The sequence below is a fragment of the Geotrypetes seraphini genome, chromosome 14, assembly GCF_902459505.1.
Source record: "Geotrypetes seraphini chromosome 14, aGeoSer1.1, whole genome shotgun sequence".
NCBI classification, from domain to species: Eukaryota; Metazoa; Chordata; class Amphibia; order Gymnophiona; family Dermophiidae; genus Geotrypetes; species Geotrypetes seraphini.
Window position 1 is genome coordinate 39,080,182 of NC_047097.1, and position 19,687 is coordinate 39,099,868.

The window sequence follows — 19,687 nt, forward strand, 5'->3', positions numbered from 1 at the left end:
GCCTACATGGTATAATGCACATGAGAAGAGTCTCTTTCAATTGAAAGGACACTCTGGAATGAGTGGGCAAAGGATGAAGGTGAAAGGGGATAGAAAATACTTTTTCATGGGAAAGGGTGTGTGTGGAATGCATGGATCAAGTACATTGGATCTCTAAGAGACAGGAGGGGGTAGTAGATGACATCGTTTCAAGTTTATTTCGCATTTGATTAAATCTAGTACCTTCAATACTTCAAGTGCTACACACTAGAACTAAAACGTACAAGTTGTTGCTAAAAAGAAAAAGTAATATTCTTCATAAAGAGACAGTGGATCTCAAGCATCTGAAACTAGTCTTGGTGAATAACTAACTTGGTGTGCAGACTATCATCGGTCCAGTTGTCTCAATTGTTTTTTTAAACTATTTTTGGAAGTTTTTTTTAGTATAAATCTAATGTAATTGTTGCTATACATCTATTACTGTGATTTAGACCATATATCTGAGTAAACTTATTTTCCTTCTAGTCAGAATAGTACTAAATGGTATTTAGCTTGGGTGTAGGTTTTGCTACCCAGCTGTCCAGAAGTGGTATTACGATGAAAGATCTCTCTTTCGCTTTAACTACATTGACTAGAGCTTCTTCAGGAAGCAAATATTTTGCGGTTATCGTCGCTTTTACTGCGCTGCAGCATGCTTTTACATTTGAAAGGGCTGCTTAGGATGCAAAATCACTTTTTTCAAAGATTACAAAGCGATGAACAAAAAAAAAAAAAAAATTTTAAGAGGGAGACATACAATATAGGGATAGACAGAGGTGCATTTCATAGGGAAATCAGGGAAGAACTACAATTTGATATAGGAAAGAGAAAAAGTAAGGATAAAACAATAGGAGTTATATTATATTAGATCAGAACTTGCCTACTTCAAATGGAAATAGTAACTCAGCCGAAAAGGATAGGCAAACTAGAGAGGCCATATGGTCTTTAACAACTTTCATTTTTCTCTGTTTCTGTGTTTCAAAGACTGCTGCTTTGGCTGCTCAGTAGAGATATTTACCTCAAATTTTTAAAACTGCTATACAAAAGCTTTGAGGTAATCAATGCTGAGTGACCTCCTTTCCCATTGTCAAAGAATGGCGAGTTGTAGGTCTAATGAGGATTCCTGAAAGAACTGCTCTGTCCAATTGTTTCAATTATGCAAATAGAGTTGACATTTTAGACGAAGACTTCAAAATTAAACATTTCACTCGGAGCCCTTTCTGCAATTTCAGACATCACAGTTTTAAGAGGGAGAGGAGAGTTTTCTAACTGGAGATGTGGGCACTATTGAAGTAGATTTGCTGTACCCATTTCCACCATGAGATGAAGATATCCTTTAGGCAGAGCAGAGAGATGGGTCATGAGACTCCAAGTGATTTCCTTCCAATGGAGTCATGAGACCAGCCTGAACACAGCAGCTGTTCACATGCTTCTCATGAGATTCTGTTCATAAGGTGGAAGACCCACGTCTCCCCAGGGATTGCCATCTACTCCAGAGGCACTGAAAGTCCAGCAGAAAGTCAGAAGAGAAATCTAGGCAAAATAAAAATAAGAAAGCTTGAATAGAAACACTAAATAAATGGCATCTTACTACTTTCGATGATCAGCAGTTCTCCAGTCCTCGAAATTTAAGGTACCAACATATCTTTTTATTTACATGTTACTCTTTCTTTCTTCTCCTTTACTTCAGGCTCTCTTTTTCTTTTAACTACTATTTATATACTGTATAAATATCTGATCTGAGCTGTAATGAGAAATGGCATGTCACACATTTTAGATGGAATCCAAGTCTGCATGCGGTCTATAGAATTTCTGTAGTGTTGTAGTTTTTCTTCTGCTTAATTAAATATTCCGGGTTTTGACCTCCTGGTGCAATCCTCTACACCACCTATCTGAGGTCATTAATGCAGAAAAAGGAGTTAAGTCTATGCAGCACGTAGAAAACAATGTTAAAGGGTAAAAAGTTTCTTTGCAAACTTTGCGATTGAAAGAGACCAGTTGAAGTGAGGACTTTGTTTAGTTTAAGAGCATAAGAATTGCGGCTTCTGCTGGGTCAGATCAGTGGTCCATCGTGCCCAGCAGTCCACTCACACGGTGGCCCTTAGGTCAAAGACATACTCACATGAAAGAAACTGAAGCATTAATGGATACCCATTTTGTGATGCACACCTTGCCTTATAGGAAGGGATGCTGAAAAGTTCTCAGCCCAACCAACCAACTTCCTAAATTCTGAGCGTTATTTTGCCACTGTAGTTGAAAAGAGTGCTATCTTATTTTGTTAAGGGCCAATATGCCGAAATGAAATTCTATAGGCTCTTTTTACTAAGGTGCGCTAGCGATTTTAGCGCGCACAAACCCCACGCTAAATGGAAAATACTAACGCAAGCTTTATGGAGGCATTAGCGTCTAGTGTGCGTGGCATTGTAGCACGCACTAAAATCGCTAGCACACCTTAGTAAAAGGAGCCCTATGTTTTGGCATTGTTTCAGATCATTGACTGAACCATATCCACATTCTTTTCTTCTTGGTCGGGCTGAGAACTTTTCAGCATCCCCTTACAGACCAAATATTTGTAACAATTAAGCACAGTTTGAACTATGCTGTATGGGTATAATATTTCTTTAGGGCTATTGTAATTAGCATTTTGGAGTGACATTTGGGGTAGATTCTGAAATCACCCAGTTCACAAAAATGTAAATTTGCTCTTTTTGGAAACGAAAGATGCTACCATTTTTGCAATATTTACCAGTCTAGCTCTATTAAGTTGTTGGGAAGAGCGGCCAAAGAACTTTCACTGTATTAGTATGCACACAGTTCCTAGCAATGATTGTTAATAATTCTCAGTCTAAGTAACCTATTGCATCTATTAGTGTCTTTAAAACAATTTTTACATAAAATGCTTCATTGTGATGTCAATGATGAATTACCATAAATATCAAAGATATATATATTCTTATGTGAAGCCACATTTTGCTTAGCATGTCAAGGTAGGAAATGGACTATCTAAGTCTTGACATTCAGAAATTCCCTGGTATTTTACAAAAGGCTTTGCTGAACATAGAGCCTTTTGTAAAATACAGTACTTATAAAAATACCAGCAGATGCACATGTACTTGCTGGCAAGTACAGCAAGAGCTGCTACTTCACAAACCTATATATTTGCAAAAAGAACACCATCATTTGCCTTTGTCCACATGGCAGCTATGGCATTCCTTTCTGAAGCAGACAGACATCTCAAAATGGCCAACAAACCGCTCATCTGTTGACAACATCCAAATCATGATTGGATTTTTAAAAGGCAGATTTTGGACATTTTACACTGCAGTTCGTCCAAATAGCAAGGGGCCGTTGGAGGGATGAGACTAGGTTAGGTCCAAAATTAGGACATCTTCCAGTGATAATGAAATGGGAAGAAACATTCAAGGCACAATCAGCAACCCCAAAGCTCTTCCTCTGATGAGCTGGCATTAATAATAATTAAAAAACAAAAACAAAAACAACAACACCTTAATGCAGTTTGATAAAAGGGGGCCTTGATTTGTATGTCGTGTTTCTGTGTTTTGGGGTCATTCTTATGATGAGTATTACTTTTCTACCTGATAAGGATTTTCTATTATATATTTTTAAAACTATATAAAACATTATTTTGTGTTTTGTTATATTGGATGATTTGCGGATTAATTTGTAGACAAAAAGGAAGTGGACCTGCTTATCGTAAGAGCAACAGAAAAAGGAAGGGCTGGATGGGAACAGAGAAAGGGAACATATCATTTGTCACTTAACACCTATTAAATAGCAACAATGTTATAATTGCCATAGTGCACGTTAATATAGGTTATTGTGGGATATATAGTAATGAGATGCAGAGCATGTTTCTATGTTTCTATCAGAAAGAGAAAGAGATAATGGTTACTGTGGATGGGCAGACTAGATGGGCCATTTGGCCTATGGCGCATTTCGGAAAGAAATTAAGACTGCATTGTTCGACAGATTTATTTCCTAAACAGAAGTTATACTAAATTTAATAATTCTCTACTGACTATCCTTGAGAAATATGTTGTACTTTTACTATTTTGTAAGTCACTGATTGTCTAGTTCTCTTCAGTGTAAACCGCCTAGAAGTCGTATGATTGTGGCAGTATAGAAGAATAAAGTTATGTTATTATATTATATTATATTATATTATAGAAACACAGAAACATGACTTTATTTATATTTTCCCACTTCACCTTTTGCACCAGCAGCGGCAGTTCTTATGTTCTTAGTCTAAAATTGAAAGGGGATAGATTCCAAATGGACATAAGGAAGTTCTTCTTCACCCAGAGAGTGGTGTTTCTATAAAACTGAATTCAAAACAATTCATTAAATAATGTAACTTATGATGAACATCACATGCTGGCGTTCATAATGCCAGGTAAAGCTAATATTTGTGTATTTATTGGAATTTCATAATCACCTTTAATAAAGAGATTCATCCAAGGCGGTATATAGCAGCTATAATTCACCATAAAATTTACAATTTTGTTAACAGCATAGCAGTAGTAAAACTACCAAATATAAACATAAATATAATGAATGAGTCAAGTCAAAATCAGTTAATTGAAAATAATAGGACTACCATGAAAGAGTTTCAGAAATGTACTTAACAGCATTGAAATTCATATGAGAGATATAATACATATTAAAAGGGAGACATAATACTTATGCAGCATCTAATAAGCAGAAATCGGAGCATTCAAATAACATAGATATGATGCTAATGTTTTTCTGTAATACAGCTCATCCTATAGGCGAGGAGTCAAATACAGATGTTACAGTAGATGGGGACAAGACGGGCAGTGCAGAGTGAGTTGGGATAAACAGATGGGAGGCTAAACTCAAGGCAAGTTGTTTATAAAGATATAAGGAGCTGATTTGGTTAATGTATGTGGCAAGCTAGTCCTGATGCATAATGATCATATAGTCATCACCCTATGTATTAAAGACTTGAACTGGAACGTTCTTCCGGAGTCTGTCATAGGGGAAAACACCCTCCAAGGATTCAAGACAAAGTTAGACAAGTTCCTGCTGAACCAGAACGTAGGAAGGGCTAGTCTCAGTTAGGGCGCTGGTCTTTGACCAGAGGGCCGCCGCGTGAGCGGACTGCTGGGCACAATGGACCACTGGTCTGACCTAGCAACGGCAATTCTTTTGTTCTTATGAAGCTCCAGGCTTTCACTTGCTTCCTAATGTAGAGGTAGTATGGGTTTAGACTTTGCCTCTCTGGGAGTAAATTCCAGAGCATGGGGGCTACTCCTGAGAAGGTTCGCTGGCGAGCATCACAATTTCTTTTGATGAGGGTACAGATACTCCAAGTTTATTTACATTTTAATATACCGACCATCATCGTGTATCTGGACGTTTTACAAAGCTAAAAACATTTAGAATAAATTTAAGAATAGGGGTAAAAAGAAAAGGTTGGACATTGAATAGACGAATACGATGATGTACATAAGTTTGAGGGAGAGGGAGGAAGGAAAGTTTGTAACTACATCATTGAAAATAGAGGTGGGGAGGTCTTGATGGTATATAAAGGGTTAGCTTATTCTTTAAGTATTCTGGCCCATTTTGGCTGAGGACCTTGATGTTATTTTTCCTGGCCAGGAACAACAGGCAATTAACCCATTGCCCAATGATTCTCAGAGGTATCTTATAGGGACTGAGCAATTAGCCATGATCTCCCTCTTCCACCAAGGCCTTATTGCAAACAAATGACCCCCTCCCATCACATTTTCCCTGAAAAGTTCCATCACATCCTCCTAAAGACTCCCACCCCTAAAACCGCTATCCTTTCAGAAGCAGGTCTGCCTATAGAAATCTCTTGATGCTGCCAGTGGTAACATTTTTAACATCTACCCTTAGCAGTAGTATCTTGAGACTATTACTAGGAGCTGCTGGTACCATTTCTAATCCTATGCAAGCAAAAGCAGCATAGTTTGGGAATTACTTCTGGTCCACAAAGAAAAACAAGGACACAGAACCCCATGAGTATCAAACAAAGTCCAAGAAAAAGTGGGGATGGATCAGTTTACAACAGCCGGGCATATATACACAAAGACAAGTCCCAACGATTAAAGATCCTGAAGCCCACTTTTAAAGATAAGTGGATTGGTGGTGGGAATATTGGGAACACACAGATGGTTCCCATCGAGTCTTGCATTTTATTATATGCAAGTTTATTTTGGGCACTGAGCACATTTCACAGAATTTAGTATATTCTATATATAGGTTAGTTTACAAGTTGAGTAAAAAGTGATTTAATCCTGTGTTAACATATTAGTGTTCTTCATACACCATATTAATCGGTCGGCATGTGACCGAGGAATTAACACATCATGTTTTCAGACAGTGGGTTTTCCCCATAAGTTTTTGTACAAGATTATAATCAAGCTTTAAATAAGAAGATTAAGCAGACAAGGGCAGTGACACTTCAACCGGCTGGATGAGCATTCTTTTGTGAATGTTTATTCCATTAATTTGCCTTGTCTGCATTCCCTTCTCTCATTAGAGCTAAGAAGTAAAGCACTAGTTCAAATGGCACATTGTTTTATGTTGATCTGGCACTAGTTCACTTGTGTTAATCATGTGGAACTCCAGGTTTATTGGCTTTTCTGAGAAGTTGGTAAAAGAAAATTCTATAGTAAAATCATGGGATCCTAACAGCATCTGTAACATAGAAACATTTATGGCACGAGACTATAAACAAGTTCACACTTCTAAGGTAAAAAATCTTTGCCTATAAATTAATTTGCACACTGTGCGCTTACACAGCCATATTTTTTTTTCTTGCTATGTACCGAAAGCTAAAGAGAGATTCAAATATTGGCCCTTCTTTACAAAGCCACGCTAGCGTTTTTAGCAGAGGCCGCAGAGGAAAGAACCCCGATGCTCATAGGAATTCTATGGTCGGCGCTAAAAACACTAGAATGGCTTTATAAATGAGGGGGTAAGTAATGCATCCAAATCTGGAGATTGGAAGATGATATTTAGTATTCTTCGGTGCCTCTGAAAATAACAGAGTACAAGCAGTATTAGGACAGTGTTCAGTAGAATTTGCCGAGATAATTCTAATATCAGAGAATATTTAACTACATCGGCATTGACTTTTGGTTTGGCTCCAGCGCCATTTTAGTTTGGGAAGTATAGTGGATTTAGATGCGAGTGGATAGATCCCTGATGCAGCCGAATGGCAAAACAGGGAATCCCTGTTGAATCTCAGGATTTAAAGCTGTGGATTTAGAATTGCAAACCCCAATTTGAAGATGATGAGCAAGCTCTGATTTGGATGCTGTCAATATCACACATGTGGAGTTTACGCTTGGATCACAGCTAAGTACCTTTGGGATCTTCTTACATGAATTTTGGACTATTGATATAATTGTTTGTGGATTGGGATTGTATTCAAAGATTTTTTTTTTTTAGAGACTTGAATTTAGACTAATATTTTTTATGTCTTTATAAGGGGAGTTTTTATAGACCCATGATGCTGAACTGAGGTCTTTTTCACATTTTAAAAATGTTTTATTCTCTGTGAGAATGGGCTTTCATGTCAAGATGGGAGATGTAATTTTTAGTTTAAAGCAACACACTTCAAGGTCACGGGATGTCATGAACGAGTGAAGACGTCTCCTCGTTCGCTCCGGGGCTACCCTGCCTATTTTGCGCATTTAAAGACTATTTCCCTACTTTTAACGAGAGCGAGATCTACTGTGAGATACCATAACTGCATGGAAAGATATTTAACCAGGTCCCAAGACTCCATGTTGGCAAAATCGGCGCGGAAAGACCGCGAGCGAGCACGGCCACTTGAAACTAAGATGGCGATGAGCCCCGCAGCGGCAGTCTCCCACCTCACCGAGACCGCGCTGAGTGACATCAAGGAGGCATTGTCGCAAGTGCTAGGTCCTAAAATGGAATCGCTTACAGCACAAATTTCAAACATTGAGCTATTGCTGGCCGCTGCTACAGCTCGCACGGCGGAGTTAGAACAATGGGTATCTGATTTAGAGGACTCCTCTACAACACGTGGCACAGACCTCAGCGCGTTGCAGGCGCAGGTACGAGCTCAGGCCGAAAAGCTGGACGATTTGGAGAATAGGTCCAGACGCTCTAACCTGCGCTTGATGGGGATCCCCGAAACGATTGCTGACCGGCTATTATTGGACATATTGGAACGCTGGCTGCAGGATGAGTTCCCTCTTTCGACCTCGGTGGGGCCTTTGCGTCTGGAACGGGCGCATCGTTTGGGCCCTCGCCCTGGTTTGGAAGCGCGACCGCGGGTGGTCATCCTGAAGCTTTTAAACTTCAGGCACAAAATGGAATTATTACAACAATACCGAGCCAGGAAAGATGGATTAAAATATGATGGACATTTGATCCGTATGAGCCAGGACTTTTCCGTTGCGCTCCAGGAGCGGAGGAGACCGTACTACCCCATCTGTGCACAATTATCTGAACTTAAACAGCGTTTTCAATTCAATTACCCGGCCCTGCTAAGGATTCAATGTAATGGAGTCTGGAAATCCTTTCAGACCCCTGAGGTAGCAGCGGAATACATTAAACAGCTTGCCAGCTCCGGTTCTGGGGCAAATTGACTGATGGGACCTCTCTTTCTTTTGAGGGGTTAGTTGGTGGGACAAGACAGTTCTGTGCTACACACTTGATGGGATACTTGTCTAATCAGCCTTCTGAGGCTTTATTTCTTGATGGCCAGGGTGGCCCTGGGAGAGATGTCTTTCGTGACCACATTTCTCCCATAGGATGGGGGTTACTGGGTTAGTTGGGGGAGTTGGGGGACGTTGGGAGGGGGTTACTTTTTGGGGGGCAGCAGCAGTATGGTATTGGTATATTGTGTTTTATTTTGCTTTTTGTTTGAGGTATCTCTATATAGAGCTGATTGCATGGTATGACTGGAGCATGCATGTGATGTCTTGGGGTGAGGCTGGGCGCCCTGCGACAGTTCTTATTCTACAGATTAATCGCTTTAGCGTTTATGGTAGGGCTCCTTATGGGTGATCGTAAGATACGTATACTCTCCTGGAATGTATCGGGAATCACGTCCCCAGTTAAACGCACAAAAATCCTATCTCAATTGAAACATCACTCTGCAGATATAGCTTGTCTCCAGGAGACTAGGCTTACTGATCTAGAACATCAGAAACTTAGGAAAGGTTGGGTGGGGGAGTTACACTATGCCTCATCACCAGGGAAGAAGGCGGGGGTAGCTATACTGATTCGAAAGGGCTTCCCATGCGAGATTCAGGTCTTAAGACGTGATCCCCAGGGCCGTTACCTTTTAATAAAGGTGGTTGGACCTGGTGGGACATTTCGATTGTTGGTGGGATATGGCCCTAATGGTTATCAGCACTCTTTCTTTCAGAATTTGGTTAATATTTGCTTGCACGATTCTGATTGCCCCTTAATATTGGTGGGCGATCTGAATCAAGTTTTGGACTCCGGTGTGGATCGCTCTGGGAGTTCTGGAGTGGCGAAGGTAAAACACACTAAAGGTATTCCTTATCTTTGTCGAGCTTTGGGGTTGGTGGACCCCTGGAGATTGCTTCACCCTACCGAACGAGACTATACCCTCCAGTCTAGAGCACACGGTTCCTTTTCTAGGCTTGATTACACTTTAATTTCTGAAACATTGTTTGCTCGGGTCTCTGAAGCCACAATAGGCCCCCTTGAAATATCGGATCACAACATGATTTGGATTGATGTAGCGATGGGTGGTCCAGTAGGCCCGGGGTCTGGTTGGAGATTTCCCTCCTATTTACATAAAGATACCCATTTCCAGAAATTTTTGATTGAGAAGTGGGAGGCTTATTGCTTTAACAACGCCCAACACGTAGACCAACCTATCTTGTTCTGGGACGCAGCTAAAGCAGTATTACGTGGGGATATCATTGCCTATGTGGCTACTAGAACTCGTCGAATAGCGCATCGCATAGTACAGCTTGAACGACAGCTGGTGTTGTTGAAACGGGATTTATTGCATGATCCCTCAGTGGCCAATAGAGAGGCATATAAGGCGGTGTTGGTAGCGTTAAACTCTCTTATTCATGAACGTACGAAGAAACTGTTGTTTTTTCGTAAATTCCACTTTCACAAACATGGCAATAAAGCCGGGAAATTACTAGCGTCTATAACTAAAAGTTGGAAAGGATCTAGATACGTTTCCATGATACAGGAGAGCTCGGGGAGGATTTTAACGTCCTCGGTGGATATCTCGGCTGGCTTTCAGAATTATTTTGAGGCCTTTTACGCGTCCCCAGGTCCTTACACAGGCCCTGATGTGTGTGATTACCTGGAGGATGCGGGGTTACCTCGACTGACGGCGACTCAGATATCCATGTTGGATAGGCCTTTACATTTACAGGAGGTGATGCAGGCGATACAGAAATTGAAACCTTGCACTGCACCGGGACCGGACAGTTACTCACCAGAGTTTTACAAGATCTTATCCTTCTCCATGGGCTGGGGAACAGTGCGGGACATTGTTGTGGGAAGTGTGCATATCCTATGGCATCTTTTGGACACATGTTCTGGACTTGCCCCTTGGTATCTTCCTTTTGGATACAATTGGTGTCTTTGGTGGCGCGGCTTTGGAGCTGTTCTTGGAGATTGCATCCCAGTTTCCTCTTCACCTTACAGATTCGTTTTCACCCATCTAGACCAGGTTGCGCGGCCATCCTTCGAAAAACTGTGTTGCTGGGATGGAAATGTATTTTATCACAGTGGCTCTCGCCGCAGCCTCCAACTATCCCTCAATGGAGAGCATTAATGTTACATCAAATGCTATTGGAACGAAGAGATATTGTGGATTTGTCAACCAAAGCTGGACGATTGTTTCATCAATGTTGGTACCCTTTTAGTTTGACTTTTACTCCTTACGTTCAAAACCAAATTTGGAAAATCTAACTAGTCTACCTCTTACATTATTCTTTAACTTTATTTGAATTACTGCTACCGCTGCTGCCTGGGTGGGGTGGAGGGTGGGAGGGTGGATGGTTGGGAGGGTAGGGATTGGAGTTGTATTATGTTTATGACAATGTGATCTGTTGCGCTTTGTATTACCTTTGTGGTGTTTAATAAAAATGATTTAAACATAAAGCAACACACTTCTTCTCCTTGCAGAAATTAGTAATTGAAATCACCCATTATTATACTGTTGTCCAATTTGCCAGCTTTCCTCATTGCTGAAAACATTTCTTCATCTGCCTACTCATTCTGTCGTAGGGGATGGTAGTATAACCCTATCTGTATATTCCTTTCCTTCACACATGGAATGTCTATGCAGAATGTTTCTTTTGTTTAATTCAGTTCCCTCTTTAAAATATAGTGCAACCCCCCTCTCCAATTCTATAACAGCAATTAAGCACATAATTGCCATTATAGAATACTAGAATGAGTTGGTATTTAAGTAATAGGCGCAACCACTTATCTTATTTCTATCGCAGGTACAAAAGCAAATGACTAAATTTGGCACCTTACACATTTAACTGATAGTATCCTATGAAATGTATGCTAGACTAGTCAGAATACCCTAACTCACACATTCCTTTTCAATGTCAATGACCCCTGTGCAGTTAGGCACTAAATAATTTATATATTCAGGCCTAGATTCTATAAAAGACACCTAAAGTTAGGAGTCAAGATCGGCATGCCTAGCTGATCTAGGCGCCAAACTTAATTATTTCAAAGCTTAATCAGTGCTGATAAGCAATTAGCAACTCATAAATGGCTTAAATTAAAATTAATTAGATAGTAGGTATCTACCACTTTCAGGTGGGTGCCTAGTCCAAGGCACCTACCAGAAAGTGGGTGTGGTTAGGGGGCAGATCTTGGGTGTGTTTGGCATATAGGCGCCTGTTATTTAGGCCAAGAAAACCCTGGCATAAATAGGGTACCCTAAGGTTAGGACGCCTCTCAATGGCCTAGTCTACTTTAGGTCCTGCTAAGCATGATTCTGTAAACAGTATCTAACTTAAGATTGTCATGCATTCAGTGCCACGTTCCTATGTTTTAGGCGCCGTTTATAGAATCGGGGCTACACCATATAGAATAGGATCAAATGAGTAATTCACATGCATAACTGCAAATTAGTGTCAATTAATGCTAGTTAAAGGCAATTATAGTTAGTTATCACCAATTAAGTGCCAGTCAATTAAATTATGTATTTAAGCACATCCACTTACAATTTTATATATATATAGCCTCTCATTTTCTCCAACCCACCCCTACTCATTGATTATCATAGGGGAGAGTGTGGAGCAGTGTTTAAAGCTCCAGCCTCAGCTGGTTGTGGGTTCAAACCCCCGCTGCTCCTTGTGACCCTGTGCAAGTCCTTAATCCCTCCATTGCCCCAGGCACATTAGCTAGATTGTGAGCCCGCCGGGACAGACAGGGAAAAATGCTTGAGTACCTGAATAAATTCATGTAAACCATTCTGAGCTCTCCTGGGAGAACGATATAGAAAATTGAATAAATAAAATTCTCTAGGTGCACAATTGTATGTGCTATTTATAGAATTGGAGGGTTTTTGGAGTACAGAACATCTTTGAGGGCTATGTGGGTGGCTTAAGTGGGTCTAAGACACATGTCAAAGTTTAGGAAAGCTAGTTTTAGTTATGTCCATTCTTCTTAGGCAGATATCTGACCTGGATTTTCAATAATTTGGCCCTATACGACTCACTCTTGATGTTATGGTATTTATATGTTTTTGTGACACAGTATAAGTTATTGTTTGGGAATTATTTTTAAGTGCTTTTACATTGGTTGTTAAACCTCGCTGCACATGATTGATACTTTCTAAAGTACTATGGAAGCAGTAAATACATATTTTAAATAAATAAGCAATTCGCCTTTCTGAATTTACCTTAATTTTTCAGATTGTTTGGTTTAAATTTAATAAACTAATATATCATTTTGGCAAAATATTATAAAGAATATTAGTGAAAAAACTAACCTTTTTCCCCTTTGATTTTTCAGTGTCAAAAGACTTGGTTGGAAAAGACCTTTTCTAAACGTGAATGCATCTACATAGTTGCCAACAATAAAGACACAAGCAGGTGATACTTTAACCCTTTAATTAAGAACATTAAGTCATTTTCATACAACTAAATTCTGATAGGACCTCCATGGTCAATTCATTAGAATTAGCATAGTATTGAACCTATGAGGGCAATATTCAGAAAGCTGCCAAACACTGAACATAAGAGCTGCCATACTGGGACAGACTAAATGTCCATCAAGCCCAAAGTTCTGTTTCCAATAGTGACCAAGTACCTGGCAAGATCCCAAAGAGTAAAACTGATTTTTTGCTCCTTATCCTAGGAATAATAAGTGGATTTCCCCAGGTTCAGCTTAATAATAGCTTATGGACTTTTCTTTTAGGAAAGTCTCCAAACCTTTCTAAAACCTTGCTAAGCTAACTACTGTCACCACATTATCTGGCAATGAATTCCAGAGTTTCATTTTATTTTGATTAAAGAAATATTTTCTCCAGTTTGTTTTAAATCTATCATTTGATATCATCATTGCATGCAACCTTGTCCTAATTCGATGCGTGCGTTAAAAACGCTAGTGCACCTTTGTAAAAGGAGCCCTTACTGTGTGTACTATATGCATTTGATTATTTATTGTGTTAATTATTTCAAACTGTATTATTATTTGATGCAATGATTGTTTATTGTATTTTTAATAATTTATTGTATTATTAATATTAATAGTTTATTTTATTATTGTTTATTGTATTATTAACAGTTCCTGAAAGGCAGCATATAGATATGAAATAATGTAACTTCAAAAGAGACCCAAACTTTCTGAATATCATCTTGAATGTGTTTTTGATATTCTATAAGTCTTGAATTTGCATATATTCTAAAGTTAGCTTCCTCCATTTTACAAAACCGCAAAGTGGTTTATATCGCAGGCCGGCAGGCCTATGAGCGTCAGGAGCAGCGCAGCACATTCAACGTGTCAACCTGTGCTAAAAACCACTTCTACAGTTTTGTAAAAAGGGGGGTTTATTAAGTATTTTTATGAGTCACAAATTATACAGGTAGGTTAATCTCCTACGCTGGTTGTTTTGTATTCATGAGGCTGCAGATGGTAGAAGGGAATAGAAACACTGACAGTATCAATCTAGTTTCACATAGGTACAAAAATATATTCATAACGAATATCCACTATTATTTAGACCACCACAAATCTGTAGCTCTTTTCTCGTTAGATCTATCGGCCGCATTCGATACTATTGATCACGAACTCTTATTAAATCGTATGCAATCATTAGGCATTGAAGGCCAAGTTCTAAAATGGTTAACTTCTTTCTTATCAGACCGCATTTCCCGAGTTAAATTCAATGACGTCTATTCTTCAAACTATTCTTCAACCTATGGGGTACCACAAGGATCAATACTATCACCTCTTCTATTTAACATTTTTCTATCTCCTCTTCTTACTATCTCACAATCACTAGGTTTTACAACATTCTCTTACGCAGACGATATCCAACTTATACACCCCTTCAATCCAGAAAAAGATGAAGAAATAAAAGCCATCAATGACAAACTAGAACTAATAAAAAATTGGCTAAGCTGTAATAAGCTAGCTCTGAATATTCAAAAATCAAAAACAATGCTTTTCACTTGGAAAGGAAACTTAATACCAAATATACCATTCACCCTAGATAATACCCCTCTAGAATCTGTACCCAAACTGAAAATTCTTGGAGTAACAATTGACGTAGATTTATCATTTCATAGCCATATCAGCGAAATAGTCAAATCATGCTTTTATAGACTACGTCTTATTCGTTCGATTTCTACCTTTCTAGAACCCAAATCAATTAATATTCTGGTTCATTCTCTAATCATTTCTAAAATTGATTATTGTAACTCCCTCTTAATTAACACAACTCAGAAAGAAAAAAGACGACTCCAAATAATTCAAAACACCGCAATAAAATTAATTCATAAAGCAAGAAAATACAATCATGTCACCCCATTATTAATCAAATCACACTGGCTTCCCGTTTCTCACCGAATTACTTTTAAAATTATATTTTTGATTTATAAAACAATACTCTTCAATGAACCTCAATTTATATCTAAAATGATAATTCCATATAACTCCACACGTTCTCTACGATCATCCTCCTCAAATTTATTATCAATCCCTTCTTTGAAAATCATCGGCACAAGAAGAAATGACATATTCTCCGTTGTGGCTCCTACGTTATGGAATTCCCTACCAAATTTTATTAGAAGCGAAAAAGACCTTATTTCATTTAAGAAAATGTTAAAAACTTTTCTATTTCAAGATGCATTTGATACATGAAATGACATACTAAAATTTCCTACATCATATAATAATTTGAAAAAATCTTATTAAATCCCTTCCCTCCTAATTGTTTTTTCCCTTTTATGTAAAATTTCAACAAATAACGACATTGTAACTTTTCCCCCTCCTCCCTACTAATTCATGTCTGTCTAGATTTTAACAATTTTTAACTTAATTTAAGTTATTTTGACTTTTTTCGTCAATTTTAATAATATTATTAGTAAACTGTTTGTTCTATGTCTAACCTGTCTAAATTGTATGTTAAACCACCGTCTGGTGGTTTTTTACTATGTACATCGCTTAGATATTGTGATAAGCGATTCATCAAATGCCAATAAACTTGAAACTGAAACTTGAAACTTCATTATTGCCATAAAGTGTGGTCATTGTTTCAGGTGTTGCTGTGGTCAGGTCATCACTCAGCATGTTCCTGTTTCTCAAAATATAACAAACAAAACTGGGGAGGATACGAAGCAACTGGAAAAACCCTCTGAAAAGTGGTCAATTGCTAAACACACCCAGACCAGTCCAACAGATGCCTATGGAATCCTGGAGTTCCAAGGAGGTGGACATTCAAACAAAGCAATGGTAAGAAATATATCCTATGGCTAAATGATAATGCGGGATCACAGAAAGTGCAATTCCAAAATGTTTCTAGTGGAAATGAACTGAGGCACAGGTATTCTTGGATAAAGTGCTTTCTAATCCCAATGGCTATTTAGAGCATAAGAACATAAGAATAGCCTTACTGGGTCAGACCAATGGTCCATCAAGCCCAGTATCCCGTTCTCACGGTGGCCAATCCAGGGCACTAGTACCTGGCCTAAACCCAAGGAGTAGCAATATTCCATGCTACTGATCCAGGGCAAGCAGTGGCTTCCCCCATGTCTTTCTTAATAAAAGAATATTGATTTTTCCTCCAGGAACTTGTCCAAACCTTTCTTAAAACCAGATACACTATCCGCTCTTACCACAACCTCTGGCAATGCATTCCAAATATTAACTATTCACTGACTGAAAAAAAATTTCCTCCTATTGATTTTAAAAGTATTTCCCTGTAACTTCATCGAGTGTCCCCTAGTCTTTGTAAATTTTTTTAAATTAATTTTATAAGATAAATGAACAATAAATCAGGAAACAAATCATATGTACAAAACAATAAATACAAATAAGAAATAAGAAAAGAAATAAATCATATGTACAAGACATTTGACACAGAATTAATAAAACAATTCCAACTTGCAAAAAAAGAAAGAACAAACTTAGGAGCACTTTTTACTACGTTGCGCTAAAATGTGGCTAGCATTATCCCTAGGGTGGCCATAAGAACATAAGAATTGCCACTGCTGGGTCAGACCAGTGGTCCATCGTGCCCAGCAGTTCACTCACACGGCAGCCTTTAGGTCAAAGACCAGTGCCGTAACTGAGACTAGCCTTACCTGCGTATGTTCCGGTTCAGCAGGAAGTTGTCTAACTTTGTCTTGAATCCCTGGAGGGTGTTTTCCCCTATAACAGTCTCCGGAAGAGCATTCCAGTTTTCTACCATTCTCTGGATGAAAAAGAACTTCCTTACGTTTGTATGGAATCTATCCCCTTTTATCTTTAGAGAGTGCCTTCTCGTTCTCTCTACCTTGGAGAGGGTGAACAACCTGTCTTTATCTACTAAGTCTATTCCCTTCAGTATCTTGAATGTTTCGATCATGTCCCCTCTGTCTCCTCTTTTCAAGGCAGAAGAGGCCCAGTTTCTCTAATCTCTCACTGTATGGCAACTCCTCCAGCCCCTTAACCATTTTAATCACTCTTCTCTGGACCCTTTCAAGTAGTGCCATGCCCTTCTTCATGTACGGCGACCAGTGCTCGACGCAGTATTCCAGTTGAGAGCATACCATGGCCCGGTACAGCGGCATGATAACCTTCTCTGATCTGTTTGTGAGCCCTTTCTTAATCATTCCTAGCATTCTGTTCATCCTTTTCGCCGCCACCGCATATTGCGCATTCGACTTCATTGACTTGTCGACCAGTACTCCCAAGTCTCTTTCCTTGGGGGTCTCTCCAAGTACCGCCCCGACATCCTGTATTCGTGTATAAGATTTTTGTGACCGACATGCATCACCAAACATTTATCCACATTGAACCTCATTTGCCATGTTGCGGCCCATTTCTTGAGCTGCTGAAGCTAGGAAGATTGATTCCGGGAGGCCAGGGGGAACACGCAGGCCTTCAGGGGGGGAGGTACAGACCTTCAGGGGAGGGGGGCCCTGGTGTAGAAGTACATGGAGGGAAGGAAAGGGGGTTCAAAGAGATGTGCATATGCCAAAGAATTAATGGGTCTAAAAATAGAGGAGATGAAGAGAGATGATGGACAATGGGATTTAGGGAGGGAAGGAACAGAAAGGGAGAGAAGTTGGACACAAGAGATGGTGTGGAGGGGGGGAATAGAGATACTGGATAGGAGGGTAATTGGGAAAAGAAAGGGACAGATGGTGGACCCTGGGGTGGTGGGGAAGGAGAGAGAGATGCTGAATGAAAGGGTAGTTAAGAAAAGGTGGATCTGTGGATGGAGACGAAAAAAAAAAGAAAGATGCAAGACCTCCGGGGGAGGGAAGGGAAACGGAAGGGGAGGACAGAGATGGCAGATGGATGGTTAGAATGGAGAAAGAAGGAGACCCTGGCAAGCAAGTTATCAGAAGACAACCAGAGCCTGGGACCAACAAGATTTGAATGACCAGACAACAAAAGGTGGAAAAACTAATTTTATTTTCCCTTTTGTGATTACAATATGTCAGATTTGAAACATGTATCCTTCCAGAGCTGGTGTTAGACCGCAAATGTGAGCTAGGATTTAAGAGAGAGAGGAAAAGTCTTTTTTGTTTATTTTGTTTACACCACAGCATGTGGTTAGGAGAAGGTAAAGGGGGTGAAGAGGCTGTAAAAGGGGTGAAGAGGCTATAAAAAAACCCCACCAGGATGTTTGAAAAAAACACCCAATTGGGCAGGAAAATCGAATCGAGAAACCAATTCAGTAGGCTGAATCGAATCGAATCAAAATTTTTTTCCTGAATCATATATATAGAATTTTTGAGTATCAGCTGTTACCACCGTGGCCAGTGCTAAAAACCGCACTACAGTTTTGTAAAAGAGGTGGTAAATTGTTGTTTGTTTGTTTTTTCAACTCAAAGTACAACAGTTATGTTCATTAATTTCAATCCTCTAAGTATAAAAAAAATAATCAGTTTTCAACAAAACCTAAATTATTTGATACAGAATTAATAAAACTATTCCTACTTGCAAAAAAAGGAAAGAACTAACTTCAGGGCCCTTTTACTACGTTGCACTAAAACGTGGCTAGCATTATCCCCAGCGTGGCCACTTCTAGAGTAGCAATAAATTTTTTTTTTAATAATAATTTTTATTCCTCATATCCTACAATTCTATACGGAGTACACATTATTCAGGTACTCAAGCATTTTTCCCTAACTGTCCCGGTAGGCTCCCACTCTATCTAATGTACCTGAGGCAATGGGGATTAAAGGGCATATTCTATAAGAAGTGCCCAAAAGTTAGGCACCTACTTAGGCACTGTTCAGCGCGATTCAAGTAAAATTGGGTGCTGTTTAATGAATCACGCTGAGTGGAACCTATTTTGGAGGCGCCCAAGAAATAGGCCCGCTCTAGGCACAACTAAAAGTTGAGCGCTTAAGCACGCTTAAGAGCAGTGATTTTGCAACAAGGCACCAAACATGTAGCCACGCCCATGCCTAACATGCATAGTGCCTATTTTTTTGAAGGCCGCCTAAATTTTTAGAGGCGCCTTGTTACAGAATCGCTTAATTGAGCTTGTTCTTCAATTTAGATGGGCGCCTCTGAAATAGGTACTAACTTTAGGCGCTGGTTACAGAATTTGGTCCTAAGTGACTTGCCCAGGGTCACAAGAAGCAGTGTAGAATTTGAACCCACAACCTTAGGGTGCCGAAGTTGTAGCTTTAACACTGATTTTTCACATACTGATTTCCCATAATTCCTCACTTCATTTTACACAACCCCACAAGACCAACCAGAAACCAAAACATCTTTTCATACCCAAAGATCTCAGGCTGCAAATACAAATCCTTTTTGGACAGAACCTTCAAGTTTCAAGCAGGCAGACAACAATCCTGGCTGAATAACTACATAAATAAAACCAATCTGACTTACGGCGCATTCCGAAAATCAATTAAAACCGCTCTGTTTGACAAATTCATCTCCTAAACAGAAGCCTCTCCACTCTCAAGGATATATTCCCTAT

The 19,687-nt window shown here is 39.4% G+C and overlaps 1 protein-coding gene and 1 long non-coding RNA gene across 3 annotated transcripts in view; one reads left to right on the forward strand and one right to left on the reverse strand.

Moving 5' to 3' along the window:
• Positions 1 to 19,687, forward strand: part of TRPM1 (transient receptor potential cation channel subfamily M member 1) — a 182,933-nt gene that overhangs the window by 60,064 nt on the left and 103,182 nt on the right. For both annotated transcript variants that reach the window (XM_033919524.1, XM_033919526.1), the window contains exons 2-3: positions 13,048 to 13,127; positions 15,798 to 15,990. In XM_033919524.1, coding sequence (XP_033775415.1) covers positions 13,048 to 13,127; positions 15,798 to 15,990 — 273 coding nt within the window. The remainder of the gene's footprint in view (positions 1 to 13,047; positions 13,128 to 15,797; positions 15,991 to 19,687) is intronic.
• The window catches only part of LOC117347985, a 69,692-nt gene that overhangs the window by 32,300 nt on the left and 17,705 nt on the right, over positions 1 to 19,687 (reverse strand). The window lies entirely within an intron of this gene.